The 16,531-nt window shown below is 40.8% G+C and overlaps 1 protein-coding gene across 1 annotated transcript in view; it reads right to left on the bottom strand.

Annotated features, from left to right (window-relative positions):
• Positions 1–6,247: 6,247 nt before the first annotated feature.
• The window catches only part of prim2 (DNA primase subunit 2), a gene marked incomplete at both ends in the record, with an annotated part of 58,308 nt that continues 48,024 nt past the window's right edge, over positions 6,248–16,531 (bottom strand). The window contains 3 exons of the mRNA XM_080524011.1: positions 6,248–6,475; positions 8,921–8,989; positions 14,466–14,548. Of these exons, the coding sequence (XP_080380137.1) occupies positions 6,248–6,475; positions 8,921–8,989; positions 14,466–14,548 (380 nt within the window). The remainder of the gene's footprint in view (positions 6,476–8,920; positions 8,990–14,465; positions 14,549–16,531) is intronic.

The following is a 16,531-nucleotide window of genomic DNA, read 5'->3' on the forward strand; positions in this document are numbered from 1 at the left end:
ACTTCTTACTATCTATAGGCCCTTACTATCTATAGACCCTTCACCTATAAGTATTCTTCTGTTTTTCTTGAGGAATTTGGAGAACTGCTGTCTATGACTGTCTATGTCTGCTTTTCTATATCTGGGGACTTTAATATGTAATATAAAATATATATTTAATATATACAGCCTTGCTATAGGTTTTCTGAATTTAATAGACACTTTTGGTTTATGCCAACATGTTTCTGGTGGTATTCATATTCGGGGCCACACACTAGATCTATTTATCACCAGAGGCATCAAAGCTTCATTTATTACGGTTATTGATGTCTGACCACTTTTGCATTTTTCTTGAACTGAATCTCTCCCTGGTTACTCTTTGTAAGTCTAAACTTACCAAGAAACAGTATATCAATGAAGATACTGGCACCAAATTCATAGAAATTATGTCAGCTACTCCCAGCCATCTGTTCCAGTAAATGAGCTCTTACATGATTGTCAAAACTACAGCTACACTTAATGACATTACAGGGATGTTAATAACACACAGTCTTTTTGCCACTATTTGCCACTGAGCAGTTTATGATCCTGCTGAGCAGATATAGGACTATTTTTAACATTGTTGATTGCACAAGTCCGCATGAGAGCCCAAGTGAAAAATATATTCCTATACTGTGCAGATGCGGATACTATATCTAGACCCATTCATGTTAAAATTACCACTAGGCCAAAGCAGATTTCAAATGATAGAAAACGCAACAAAGCGAACCTATTACCAGTCACTAAGCAGTCCAGTCAGACTAACCAAACTGAAGGTTCAATGAGCGCCAAACCCGTCCAGTGAAAAATGCAATGGATTTGCATCTTTTTTTAGTAACAAAATAATAACAATTAGACTAACTATTATAATAAATAGAAATATTTTCCATATTTCCTATTCTTCCATCTCTGGTAGCCCACAACAGCAGTATCACTAAAATGTCTTATTTTAAAACCGTTGATCTCAAGGCTCTTGAAGAAACAGTACACAGCCTTAAAACCTCCACCTGTTGCCTGGATACGCTACCCACAAACCTTTTTCAAAACAGTTTTTAGCTGTCTTGCGTTGGATTTAATGCAAATTGTAAATAGCTCTCTTGTATCAGGTACTTTTCCAAAAACGGCCATGGTCAAACCGCTACTAAAAAAAAGCAGCTTAGATTCCTCCGTAATAGATAACTACTAGCCCATTTCTAACCTGCCATTTATAGGTAAAGTACTCAAGAAAACTATATACAGCTTAATGAAATCCTGACCTCTTGTTGCCTTCACGATCACTTTCAATCTCAGGCCTAATCATAGCAATCAAAACCTTATTAAGGTTTTAAATGACATTAGCCTTAACACTGATGACGGAAAAGTCTCTGTCCTAGTGCTACTGGACCTTAGTGCAGCATTTGATAGTGTTGATCATGATACTCCTAGACAGGCTAGAAAACTGGGATGCCTTATCTGACACAGTCCTACAATGGTTCAGGTCCTATCTTCAGGACAGGGACTACCTTTGTCTCAGTTGGTAACTATATACCTGACCGCACAAGCATGAAGTGTTCCCCAAGGTTCCATTTTAGGGCCTCTTTTATTCAACTTATACATGCTCCCGGAACAGCAAACCTCTTCAGGATAACAAGGCTGCTTATAACATGTATGCTGATGACACACACACATGTCATATGTATCCATTTCTCAAGATGATCTTGCACCAATAGACTCCCTTATGGACTGCATTTATCGAATGAATAACTGGATGTGTCAAAATTCTTACAATTAAACAAAGACAAAACTGAAGGCCAATGCACACAGCGTGCGATTTTGTCGCACCGCCGAATTCGATTCCATTGTTATGAATGAGACCCAATGAGACAATGCACACGGCGTGCGATGCGATATTGTCGCACGACAACATTCTATTCTCCATTCACATTCATTGGTGTGAATTGAGAATCGAATGTTGTCGTGCGACAAAATCGCACGCCGTGTGCATTGTCTCATTGGGTCTCATTCAAAACAATGGAATCGAATTCGGCGGTGGTCTAAAATCGCACGCCGTGTGCATTGGGCTTGAGACTTGTCTTTGGGGCCAAAAAGAAGAGGCACACCTAGAATCCCACTCCATACAATGTAAAGATCAGGTTAGAAATCTTGGTGTCATGTTAGACTCAGACCCTAGCAGGATAGACTACTGCAATGGCCTTTTTTCAGGACTCTCCAAACAGGCACTTAGACAATTACAACTTATACAAAATGTTGCTGCAAGAGTAAGACTAAAACTAGGAAGTTTGATCACATTTCTCCCATTCTTAGATCATTACACTGGCTCCTGGTATCTCACAGAATATATTTTAAAAGCATGCTTCTGGTCTACAACTCTCTGAATGGTGTAGGGCCAAAATATGGACAAAAGTATGTGGACACAATTATCATCTGGGGCTGTTTTCATGGTTTGGGTTTTAGTTTCAGTGAAGGGAAATCTTAATGCTACAGCATACAATGCGATTCTAGAGAATTGTACGCTTCCAACTTTGTGGCAACAGTTTGGGGAAGGCCCTTTCCCGTTTCAGCATAACAATGCCCCAATACACAAAGTGAGGTCCATAATGACATGGTTTGCCGAGTTTGGTCTGGAAGAACTTGAAGAACACACTTCTTCTCCTTTTTTCAGATTTCAATGTAAGACAGATCATTTGAAAGCTTACAATCTGCACTTTCATAATCTGTAAAATGACCTTGCCCTACTTGGGGACTTTTTCACCAGACACTATCACAAATGTGTGCTTGAGGTGATTGAACTTTAAACCACCAAAATTAAACCTCTATAACTGCTGGGGCATTGCAAATTATACAGCCTCTTGAGATGGAAATCATCAATTGATGTGGTCTCAGAAACAGATTAAAGAGGCGATGTCTTCCATCATGTTCTACATCAGGGGTCTCTAACCTTTTTTACCATGAGCTACTTTTTATTTTATTTTTTATGAAAGATGTCGAAGTTTTCCCTTTGATTTTATTAATGACATACTTGATGACACTGCATGTTCAGCTTCCAAAAACACCTTCACCTACTATTATATTATCTCCTCTCTTCTCTGAGGTTGACACCACATGCTGTCCTCTCTCCTTTCTGTAAGACAAGTGGAAATAATAGTTAATAAACAACTCCTAAATGAACTATTCATCTGTATTCCTAATTGGAATTCTGATATTAACATGAAATAAATGTAGATTTACCTTGCTAGTGAGGGAGTTGACACTGCATGCGGTCCACCATAGCATTGTCGTTTGGAGTTATCCAGACAGGTTTACTCTGAGTCATTTACATTTTACATTTCTAGAGATTGCACAGACATGGCCAAAGAACATGGATTAGGAGCGCAGTGCATCACTTTTGTGGAGCTTCAACATTTTATGCATTCTGTCAAGCAGATCTTCCTCAATCTCCTTGCCGATAGTGTAATGGCCATGGGCGTAGTTGTTGGCAGCATCCTCCTTGCCACTGATGATCTGTTCAGGGTGATATAGCTGACGCTAGGATCTCATCCAAAGAAGCAGTCACATCAAAATGTATCCAGAAAATAAATCAAGGCAACTAGTCATTGGAGTACCACCACACTAGAGAAATGAGGCTTCACATGCTACTAACGCATTGATACTGGCCATGTAACGCAGTCTCATTTCAGTACTATGAACCACCTACCAGTGTAGAGCAAGCTTGCACATTACCAATAAATGTAGGCTTCAGATTAATTAAAACAGCATTGGGAACGTACCTCCCACCCCCCAGTCTCACTGAAAGCTTCAAAGTCAGCCAGCGCAACAGCACCACAGCCCGGCAGGACCGTCCCATTTGGCTGGATACCATGCTCCAGGCAATACAACTCCCAACATGCATTGCCCATCTGGACACCTACTTGGCCGATGTGTACAGAGATGCACTCCTGTTAAGAAAAACCCTTCATCTTAGACTAACAAGTCAGATCATTGTCGTACTGTACCAGCTACCATTTGTCTGAAGTGTGTACCAACACAGTTAAGTTAGTGATAGGAAAGGTGGGGCTCACCATGCAAAACTGAGTTCATTGAAGATGACCCAAATACTGTGTTAGTGTGCAAGCAGAGCTTACGGTGCATTTCTAGCACTGCTAGAAAACTGCATCAGTTTGAGGGGGTATGCTTACCATAGTTCAGCAGTTGGAAATGAACGTTCTTCTTTGAAACGAGTGCTTGATAAACAAACTGCTCTGAAACAGTTTCACAAATATGCCACGTGAGTCACATGTGGTCGACAGACACTCATACAATTCAGTTGTTAGTGAAAGCACCATGGCCTACTTGCTCTTATTACTCTACACTACAGCACAACACAACAATGATTGCTTACGTACATAAGGTTCAGAGATAGGAAATGTTAGAATAGGTATAGCATAGCATAGAGTACAGCACAATGTTTTATTTGTATAGTATAGTATAGTGGATAGTGTACATAGCCTTTATTTATGTAAACCAGCTCTTTTCCCTTCTTGTTTTTAGTTTTTTTTCCTAGCACCAGGGGAGCCCCCCCTCCCAAATTTCGTTGTTTGGTACCTGTACTATATCAATGACAATAAAGACCATTCATTCATTCATTCATTCATACTTACCTTGAACACAAGGCCTTCTGAGTAAATTATGCTGATTTTACAGGGCCTTCACCTGCCCTCAATGCTGCAGTAGGCATGGCATTCAATCTAACAATCAAGTGCATTCAATTTAACTTCACTTAAAGGAAGGACTATTGTGATACTGAGACAAAGATGAGTGCTGAGCAAATTGCACATCACGTTGTATATGATTACCATTGATTCGTGCTCTGACTCTTTCAATTTAAGAAATCGGTTATTGAAAATCCTTTTATCTCCAACCCGGGAGGCTTGGCGGCGTAGCACACTAAGGCGTCAGCCATGTAATCACAGGGTCCTCCGGTTCAATTCCAGCTATCGACATATCCTGCATGTCTTCTCTCACCCATCCATCCTGTCAATCTCTACTGTCTCTATCCCGATAAAGCAGAAATGCCCTAAAACATATTTTAAAAATCGTAATATATGACTAATGATTGGATATCCATTTTGTGGAGGTGAACGCTGACCTGGTGAATTGATGCAAGCCACTCGTGAACAGCTTTGTCAAATGCAGTCAAGCTCCACCAAATATTAAACATCAAGGTCTCTTGCTGACAGTAGCCTGGCTGTGCGCTGTTAATATCCTGTTGCCTTGTTATGTTGTGTAAATCCTCTCTCTGTCAAGCACCATGCTTGGATTCCAAAAACTAATTTAATTCCAGCTATGTGGCAGGGTGCAGGCTCCAAGCAAGCCAAGCGTTTATGCTTCAGCATAAATGTACTGTAGCCTGATAATGTGTCAGAGGCTGTGGCTTTGACATGCAGCAAGGGTTTAAAAAAACGACCAGGTACTTTTTCTTCTTTAAAGTGAGGAAGTTAATTTCTCTAAACATATCTGAACTCATATGAGTTTGTTTTTTTTCTAAACTAGTTTGGCCAAGAGAGATAAAGTAAAATAATGCAAAGACTTCCTGACAAGGTGAGCCTTGGTTTAAGTGCATGCCAAGGCAATGCCATACAACAGTGGAAATGGTGTTCACTCGTATCCATCCCCCTGTAAGCAAAAACAATAACATTGTTTCTGGGGCAGCTGGGCCATTTTCTGGTCATAGCCCAATGAGCAGGTTAATCCTTGGCAGATCTACGGGCGATAAGCCATCTCTGTTTAAACCTGGACGGGCGAAGGAGAACAAACTAACACTATTCCTGCATATTGTTACAAAATGAATCGAATCGCATACATTTTTGTTTCAATAAGCATCCAAACTGGGAGAGAAAATTAAGAGGAATCGCGGCAATATGCTTAAATAATATCATTCCATTGTTGTGTGTCTGGGTATTGTTTTTGTACATCCTCACAGTTGAGGTTGAAGCCAAGTTTCAGTTTCAGAGTATAGCATTGCATTTGCTCACCATTAAATCAGCACAAAAGAGAGATATTCAAAAATACTCAACTTTATTAGCACATTCAGAGATAAAACAAGATAGAGAGAAACGTTTTTTGTTTGAAACATTATACAATACATGTGGTAGCTAATATTGAATAATTGGAAAAATAATAGAAACTCATCATCCCATGCACGTTTTTGATTGGGTAGGGGTGAAGACTCATGCTAAAGACATTCATGACATCAGGCATCTTGGAAGAAAGAATCAAGTTCCTCTGCGGACTCTGCCACAGCCTGGGAGGGGTTCCCTCCTGGTGTCTGGCTGGGCGCGCTGGGGCGCTTAAAGACCGGCTCCTGTCCTTTCTGTTGGGTGTCTCGCTCACGCTTCACCTCCTTCCCCCCACCCAGCAGCTTCTGGCTCTCAATGAAGTATTGGTTTGGGTGGGTGAGCGAGAAACCAGCATCCTCAATCTGATAACACAAAACAGGACATAATGACATAGTTAGTTACTGTATGTTAGTTACTGAGACAAGGATGAGTTGTTGATGAAAACATACAGTACAATGAAGAAATGGGATGGCCAGCTTTGAAGTCAGATTGATCAGGTTTCTATACTGTTGTCAGGAGGTCATTGTCCCATGCAAAATGCAAGCGGACTCCTCAGAAAAATCAATCAAAGCTCTCTACCGAGCGAGGCTTCCAAGAGAAATAGTTTTAGTGCCACAGGTTAGCGAGAACAGATCTGGGCGCTAATCTATTTCAGCATTACAGAAAATGGCACTTGGCCTTCTGGCCGTGAAGAATGACAAATGCATAAACATGAAACAATCCGAACCAGAGATCCAAAACTAATCAATCCAGAGTGATTTTGCAGCAACCCAATTGCTCAGGCCTAGAGCCCTCCCTCCTTCTTCTGAGCTGACTTGCTATTGTTTGATTTATGGCCCTTTGTGTAAATATTTCATCAGTGAGGTATTATATTCTGACCTTTAATACCTTCTGCCAAGTAGGGGAGGAACAGTGATGATCTATCTGCACAAACTCACAGATCTTGAGCAGTTGAGACATACGGCATAGATTGAAGTCTCCTAAGCGAGCTCTTTGTGCATATGATGACTTGAGCATTCAATACGAGAGGTTGTGGATTGGTGGGACGGCCCAGAACCCACAGAAACAAGCATGCTTTATTATGAGTATTAATGTCACAAACTTTAGCGACAGGGCTAAAATATGGCTATGAATGAATTTCATAAATGTGGATTTCATTTAGGGAGGGGGGGCCAGAGGGGTCCATTTATCTTTCAAAGCCTGTTAGACCACGCTGTTTATCAGAACTGACATCTTATTTATATCTGGGGAATTATCTGTCCCTCTGACTGTACAGCTCCAGGCTATTAGTCATCACCTATGACCTAGCGCGCTGTGCCTCCAGAGGTTTCAATGAAAGATGCCCTTGGAAAGCAATGACAGTCACATTCAACTGAAACACCGTTTAGAGCCATTTAAATCCTTCTTGATGACAATTGGAGTATATCAAATCGACAAACGAATCACAACCCATAATTACCCATAGGGATGCAATTAGGATATATTGAATATAATGGACTCGCTTTGGGACATTTATGATCTAGATACATTGCTTTTCTAAAGCAAGTCGTGAAGACCAAGAAAGAAACTAAACTGACGTGTGGTAATTCAGGATTTGTTTGTTTGTGACAACAAGATTTACCCAAGGGTGTACAGTAGGTCTCTGCAGATGCAGTGTCCTCTGCATATGCCTGGAAAAAATATCTCCTCATGCAGCAACATGACTTTAATGTAACATTCACTTTGCTTTTTGTCTCAAACAGGCAGCCAAATGGACCCTGTGACTTCTCAGTTTAATCTCAATTAACTTTCCTCAACGATAAAAAGGAAGCTGAAAGTGAGATGAGTATCATACACAGGTTCATACTAACACTTATCGAATTGCTTAAAATTAATCCGAAATCTGAACTTCTTTGAGACCTACAGTATTTGGGTTGACGGGGATAAATCTGTGCTCACGTAGCTACACCGGGTTATCAGATTCAAATGTTATGGATATGATGGAAAACATTTGGAAAGGTTTTTCGAACATCCACATCAAAAGACGGCTCTCTTCTCAGACTTCAAATTAAACTGTGACAGAGCAGATACTAAACATTTACATTTTGGTGGTATGTGCACACACTCATCCTGATTCCGTCTCTTTAGAGCTTTTCAAACTGGAGGGACAGACTACGTGTTAAAGAGCTAATCCTGACTGACATCTAACTGGATTATTGCTTCCTCGCTTGAAAAAAAGTAAACACTATTTCTCCAATATGAGCTTGTGGAGATTCCAATTTGTACATAATATACACACCACCGCAGAGCATCAGAGAAATTGTCAACACACCCAGAGACCTGCTTCCTCTCATCTGCGTGCTCATTGGCACTGACCCAGAAACCATCACTACTGGAAAAGGGGCATTATCAAACCCAGAGACCTATGTCAAAGCAATTTGAATGATCAACACGCACTATAAAGCAAGGCCACACAAGACTTAATAATAAATAAAGGCCCTGTTTGCACTAGAATATTTTTTATCTCCTTTTTTCGACCTCCCCTCTAAATAGGGATTGAATATGAATAACCTTCGACGTGACTGAAACTGCTGATCCTAAAGGCCTCTACTAAAAGGCATTAGATCGCATAAATTAAATATTCATAGAGGGCTAAATTAATCTAAAGTGCCATAAGAAACCCATAAAAATTAAGCAGCTAATGATGGATGTGATTACAGTGCTGGGCACCTCCAGGGCCTTCACGCACGAGCTGCCAGGTGGACCCCCCCCCCGGACCATACAGGCAGCCCCAATTACTTCCGGCCCCAAATGAAAGGCGTCCTTACATTGTGTGTCAGCTCAAAGTACTTCTGGCAGGCCAGCTGATAGTGCATTCCCTTGACCAACTCCAGGATCTGCAAGAGAAAGACACAGGGGGAAGAACAGGGGGAAACACAAATAGAAGTGTGTGTGTGTGTGGGGGGGGGGGGGTGGTTAGAGACATGGTAATGTGATTTCAATGGAACTTGAATGTTGTTCCTAATGTGTTGACATTGACCAATAACACTGTCTAGCAGCTAAGCACTTTCCTAAATAATTTCCTATGATGGATGTTGCATTTGAATTTAGATCCTCAAACTATTATAGGACATAATAAACATCCCGTGGCCTTGCACTCGATATAATACAGAGAGGCTGAAAGCTCTCTGTGTGATTTGCACACTAACGAAGAACATTTTTATTGGTATAATATCTCTGAAGAAAAAGAAAAAAAACGCAAATAAATTGGAGGGTTTCGTTTTGTTATACTTATTGACTTTGACATTCCTACAGTGCATGCTTCCAACCCCTGTGTGTTGTCCGCAGCCCTCTCCTGTACATTGAGCAGTGAACGTAGGCACAGGTGCAGAAATGCATTATACATCCGTCAAGTGAGATTAAAAGCAATCGTTTAACTTCCCGCTCGTCAAATCAGCCTGTGGATACCAGACACCCGTCTCAAAGCCTCCCATTGGCCGAGGGGAATGAATATCACATTCACTCAGGTTAACTTCTGGTGAATGAGTATCACATTAACTCAGGTTAACTTCTGGTGCGGTCAGAGCTTCCCTACATCAGTACGGTCAGGCCATAAGGGTGCTGAAAGCCAGCCGTGCCTGCCACTCCTGTAGTACATACATTGCATTTCCTGTTCAATCAATCTTTCGGTACCAGACAGCCATCGTGGAGATTGACAAAAAGAGCTCAAGGAAGACCACAACAAAGGAAGAAGCCAAGCTATTGGAAGTTATAAAGGAACATGTATTTGTTAGCTGGACTTGGAATAAGAGAATTTAAAATAATGTATAATAATGTGGTAATATACATGTACAGTACAGGCCAAAAGTTTGGACACACCTTCTCATTCAAGGTGTTTCCTTTATTTTCATGACTATTTACATTGTAGATTCTCACTGAAGGCATCAAAACTATGAATGAACACATGTGGAATTATGTACTTAACAAAAAAGTGTGAAATAACTCTAAATATGTCTTATATTTTAGATTCCTCAAAGTAGCCACCCTTTGCTTTTTTGTTGTTAATAAAATAAAAATGTTTTGTTGTTAATAAAATATATTATAATAATATTAAATATATATATACTGTATATAATAACATATTATTATTAACACATATTATATTTCATATTATTATTATTATGTATGTTATTAACAAAAAAGCAAAGGGTGGCTACTTTGAGGAATCTAAAATATAAGACATATTTAGAGTTATTTCACACTTTATTGTTAAATACATAATTCCTATGTGTTCATTCATAGTTTTGATGCCTTCAGTGAGAATCTACAATGTACCAAATAGTCATGAAAATAAAGGAAACGCATTGAATGAGAAGGTGTGTCCAAACTTTTGGCCTGTACTGTATATGGTCAAGTTTAAACTATTGGGGTAACATATCCAGTCAGTATACAGTTAAGAGTCTACATTACTGTTACTGCTAAGTTAATAGTAATACTTATAGTCGATATAGTATCTATTGTTAATATTGTTCCATTTCCCAAGATGAAACCATTGTCATTTTAGCCTCTCTGAAGGACAGATGAGTTAGCTCCCATGGTATATGGCCGCTTCTTGGTGTCTGGCCTCTATGGCCTCCAGTGTCAATATGGGACTGGCTGAGTGAGAATGTTAATCAATTCCCGCTGAGATCTCTCACATTCAGTTAACTTTCTCACATTTAATAGTTCTGCTTACTTGTCCTCTCAGCTAAGGGACCTAGTGTACATGGTACAAGAGCTCCTGGGCTGAAGCACACATATTGTGCTCTCCACCCAACACACTCCGACCCTTACAAGTGAGGTTCCATGGGTGCTGAGGGGGACAGGAGGGAGATGATTAATTTAATTTGATAAGAGAGATGAGCACCCCTTGGGTTGGCTGTCCACCTAAATTAACACTCAGTCCTCTATGGCTCGCTTGGTTCATGGGCAAATCAATATTTTAAAAATAATCTCTTCTCATAATAAAACAAACATGCAGGCATGAGTATGTCTCATCTAGTCCTGAGAATTAGAATGTTAAATGCCTCAGTGAATTGGCATATTAAATATTAAAATTCCATTCAAATATATAAAAATAGTCTACACATCTATGAACAAACCCTAAATTTAAATTTTTGAGTGTTTGAGTCTAATATGCATAATATTTGCCTGAGAAGCAGCTGGCATTTTTACTGTGCAAGAACATAGTCATATGTTAATGCAAAAAAGACTCAAAAATATCATAATATCTTTTAAATACATTGCCCCCCATAAGTATTGGAAAAAGGAAGCATTTTGCCTTCTTTTATCTCTACATTCCAACAGTTTGGATTTGAAATCAAACAAATACAGTGTTCTACTTTAAAGTAACACTTTTTTTAAACATACTCCCTCTATTTCAGTACTGGAAAAAATGTCCAAATAAAGTACTTGTGTTTAGTATTTGGTTGACAATCTTTTGCAAGAAATAACTGGCTGAAGTCTGCGACCCATTGACCCCACCAGACACTGGGTATCTTCTCTGGAGATGCTCTGCCAGGCCTGGACTGCAGCCATATTGAGTTGTTGTTTGTTTTGAGGACTTTTTGACTAAAACTGTATCATCAGGAAGGAAATTAAATGCATGACCAATTGGATTTAAATCTGAAGATTACAATCATCAATTAAAAATGTTCCTCTTGCAATCACTCTGGTACATGATAATATTCGTCTTATCTGTTCACAAGACCATTTTCCAGACCTCTGTAGGTTTTGAAGGTACTTTTTAACTAACTGTAATCTAACCATCCTTTTTGAGGATAACTTAATGGCTTGCACATTGCAGTGAAGGCTCTGTGGTTCAGCTGGTGACATATTCTATGGATAGCAGCCTCTGACACATTCATATTCTATGGATAGTAGCCTATGACACATTCATGGCAACCTCCTGTAGTGTTCCTGATGTGTGGGACATCTTTTCTTCTTCTTAATCATGGTGAGCATTCTTTGGTCATCCACTGTAGAAGTCTTCATTGGCCTACTAGCCAGTTTGCCATTTTGAGCTCACCACACTTTCTTTCTTTTTTTAATGATATTACAAACTGTTGATTTTGGTAAGTCTAACGTTTTGGCTGTTTCTGATCGATTTTTCAGGCTCATAATCGCTTCCTTGAATTTAATTAATGTGTCTTTGATCGTCATGTTGACAGACACCAATATCAGACTCCAAAGGCAAATGCAGAGCCTAGAATCATTACTATAAAACTCAAATGATGTCACGGAACACACCTGACTAACAATAAAGACCTGTCAAGCTAATTTTACAATACATTTGGTGCCCCTAGGATGAAATAGGGAAACTGTATAAAAAGAAAAGAAAATCATTTTTCTTTCTTCTAAATGGGGATACCAATCAGAAAAAATAAAACATTCAATTAAAGTTGAGAATCTCCACTTTAAACAAATAGTAATTGTTTGATCTAAAATCCAAACTGTTCGAGTATAGAGCTGAAAGAAGACAACATGCTTCCTTTTTCCAATACGTATACCAATGCTGAGAGTTCAATGCCTCAGTAGCCAGCTTTCCACAGGCCAATTGCTTTTCCACAGTCACTCTCTGGGTTCAACGGAGCTTACTCAAGGCCTATTCGGTGCTTAAATCTCTGGTTCTACCCCCCCCCCCCCCCCGGTCGGAAAATATTGTATTACCCAGCACAACCTCAAATACTCTTCATTTGTAATGTCATAGAGATGGTAGTGATAATTCATGCAGATTTAAAAGTAAACAATGTGTGAATGCAACGCACACAAGACAATCTGCTCTGTTCCAGACTAGACTTGAATGGTAACTACCGTCATTTGTAGGTAACACCTCTGCACATTTGCTCTGACACAAATGTACCATAATGAGGATGAACCTTATATTCTCAATACACGTAGTAGTTCTAATTTACAATACGGATCATGTTTAACTGCAACAGACTGCAATCATGTTTTAATTAGATGACCATGGAGAATTTATAAGTACAGTAACATGAATACTAATTGGAATATATACTGCCAACCTGGGTGGCTGCTTTATGGCAGAAGAAAACATTATATCTTGTCATTCTATTCCCTATCTTTAGTTAGATGTAAATACTTTAGATACTTTCGAACTACTTTCAAATAATATTTCTAGATTAAGCCCAGGATGTTAGGCTGTGTGCCGTGTATATGTTCTCAATACAAGACTTTGAACACTGAACTTTATGGCCCAATTAAAACCCCGGCCATGAATTAAATTAACTTGAACCGAAGGTCCATAATTCCATGAGAACATAACAGTGAGACCTTACAGCTTCATTTCATTACCTGCACCATTGAACCCGGTTTAATATGTTGGGAGAACACATTGAAAGTACTTAAAAGTGCACTTAGAAATGTGCCCAGATTCATTTTAAAGACATGGATGCTGAGGCGGTCAAAAGTGTAAACTGTAAAAGGAAGCTGAGCTGCGCAAGACTGAAGCACTGCGGATGCTGCTGCAAGCAGGACAGGATCACTAAAACCCCCACTCACATACTGTGGCTTCCACCAAGCGGTCGACACTAACAACCTGAGGGAAATGTCATCTAAAGTCAATCTAAAGGGCTCTGCACACAGCGTGCGATTTCTGTTGCGCATCAACATTCCATTTTTAAGTTTGAATGGAAGTCTATGAGAACATCGCATTTCAACACACACGGCCCCGATTTTAATCGCACGGCGAAAATTCGATTCCATTCATTTTGAATGGGAAAAAGCACAAATTTGACAGTGCGACAAAACTCGCACGCCGTGTGCTTTGTCCCATTCAAAATGAATGGAATCGAATTTTCGCCGTGCGATTAAAATCGGGGCCGTGTGTGTTGAAATGCGATGTTCTCATAGACTTCCATTCAAACTTCAAAATGGAATGTTGACGCGCAACAGAAATCGCACGCTGTGTGCAGAGCCCTTAAGGGAATTCGATTTCAGAAAATTGGGACCCATGTTAAATAAACATCAAAAGAACAGATGTATATGGCTTCAAAACAATAACAGTTGTAGATGAATAGGAACTAATTCAACTAAACTAAACTAACATTTCTATTAAACAACAAAGAAAAAAACCCGAGAGTATGATGGCAATCCACATTTTACTGCATTAAAAAAACAGAATCTAATTATTTTTTTCTGCGAGTTGATTCCTAAAATAGTTTGGCTCCAAGCTAATCAAGATCTGAGATAGCCATAAGTCAGAGCAGTGTCTTACCGACTGCACTAAGATGATGCTACTTTTATGTAGGTAACCTACCGTTGGCAGTCTTGGAGAGGTCTGCAACATTAGTCACTGTAGTAAGCCAGACTCACCTGATTGATCCCATTGGGGGAGACCTTATAGGACTGCAGCCTCTGCTTGAGAAGCGCTGGATCACAGTGTCGGAATGGACATCCTGCAAGAACCAGGCGATAAGTCAGAGTGAGGGAGGGCAGAGGGTAGAGACGCTGGTGGTGGTTGGAGGGTACAGTAAAGCAGGAGGGAATGGCACTCTCACACAACCTCATAACTCATTAGACACACATGGTTTCAGTCAGGTCAGTTCCACCCCACACTTTGGGACACGCACTCTCGTGTACCTTTGGCTGAAGACCCTTATTCAATCACACCTGGTACAGGCCAGTGATGCAGGTGATAAGCCTGCCTATCGCCCATCCCATAAGAGGGACAGAGCAAGGGTGCCATTTCATCCTTTCCCCTCTTCACTTACTGACTGTCCGAAGTAGAAGTAGAAGACTGTGAATATGTGACAGCTGCCGGTGAAAGGGGTAACCGATTTAATTCAGACTTTTATTTCGAAAAATGTAAATACATTTCAGTGTTGTTGAAAATCAACGAATCACTCAACTAACACAGCTTGTTTTCTGAGCCTGCTAACAATGTAAAGTAGTGTTATAGTTAACTAGGTAGCAGTGGGGATTACTCACCGAATCCATTGCATGTTGCTATATTTTGGCTTAACTAGCGTGTGTGTGTGTGTTGTGATTTTCAACACGTTTTTTCAAAATAAAAGTCGGAACATTTTGATTTGTTGCCGACTTGTTCCCCCTTTGACCAGCTGCTGTCAGATATCTGAGAAATATGAGTGCTCTATTTGCAGGCGGGTTGGCTAGCTCGTGTTCATAGTCGGAAGGCCTACTGAGCACTCACAAGTTTGACATAATTCCTAGCTTGTAATCTTGTGTAACGACCATGGTCTCTAGTGTAAGCCTCGGCTGACCACTGGGACTAGCACATTCATTGTCATTATGACGTGAGCATGTGGCTAGTCTGACAGTTGCTAGCACAAAATACAGCAGGCACCAGATATCAACATTACAGCATCGTATCTATATTTCACCATTCAGTGTAGCTTCACTGCTATACTATCTTGGTGTGTGGGCGAGTGTTTTCTCTCTAGGGAGATCTTACTCTTACAGTTGTCAGCCCTGCTATAGCTGTAGTGTGCGAACATCCTTAATGACCACTGTGTCTCCGTTTTCTCCCACAGGAAACATGGATCCGGTTTCGACTAGATCCAAGAAACTCCACACCAACATAGTGAGTCCCAGGGTTCTGCAGGGATATGGTCGTACTTTGTGGAAGCAAAACTCTCACTCAGTCTGCCCACGTGCTTGGGTTTAATCCACGCAGAGACCTCCATGCTCGGGACCTTGTTCTGCGAGCTTTGCTCTCTGCTGGATTGGGAGGTACTCGGACAGAGGGTCAGGCAGGTGGAGGGTGTTGCAGCTGCAGAGGGGGAGGTGCCGCAGCCCTGCCCTAGAGACGGCCCCTCCAACTCCTCCTCCGTCGTGGATCAGCCGTAAGCCCCTGCCAGGGGGTATATCTCGTATGGAGTTGAATGAAGGGGACTACGTCAGCAAGGCTAGTGAGCTACCTAGCGAGTTCTCAGACAGGGACGGAGGTCGGCATCGATATGGAATCCCTCCCTTCTGCCCAAACTGCTACGGCGACGTGTGAGCAGAATGACGAGGTCTCCTCTGAGCCTGACATGACGAGCTCTCGTCTCCAGTGTTCCACATTCTTGGATCCGTACAGGCTTCCGGCTTGGGAAAAGGCAATCAGGAGTCTGATAGTGAGGCATTCGTCTGAGTCGACTGAAAGAGAACGAGGAGGTGACAAATGTACGGTTCTCTGAAGGAGATGAGGGAGACCCCCTCACCTCATTGCCCATCTCATGCTGATCTTGTTAAGAGTGGATCGCTGGATGACATGGCAGGCCTCCTGCAGCTCTTTATTGGGACGGGTGATAACCCTGCCTATCACTGGCAAGCGTCCCCAGGCCTGTGACAGGTAGGGCTGACGATCATGGAATTTTTAGGTAACGGTCGGTTGTCATGCAAATAATCGTTATATTACGATTTCTAAACGGGGACAC

This window comes from Nansenia antarctica, assembly GCF_963989245.1.
Source record: "Nansenia antarctica genome assembly, chromosome: 1".
NCBI lineage: Eukaryota > Metazoa > Chordata > Actinopteri > Argentiniformes > Microstomatidae > Nansenia > Nansenia antarctica.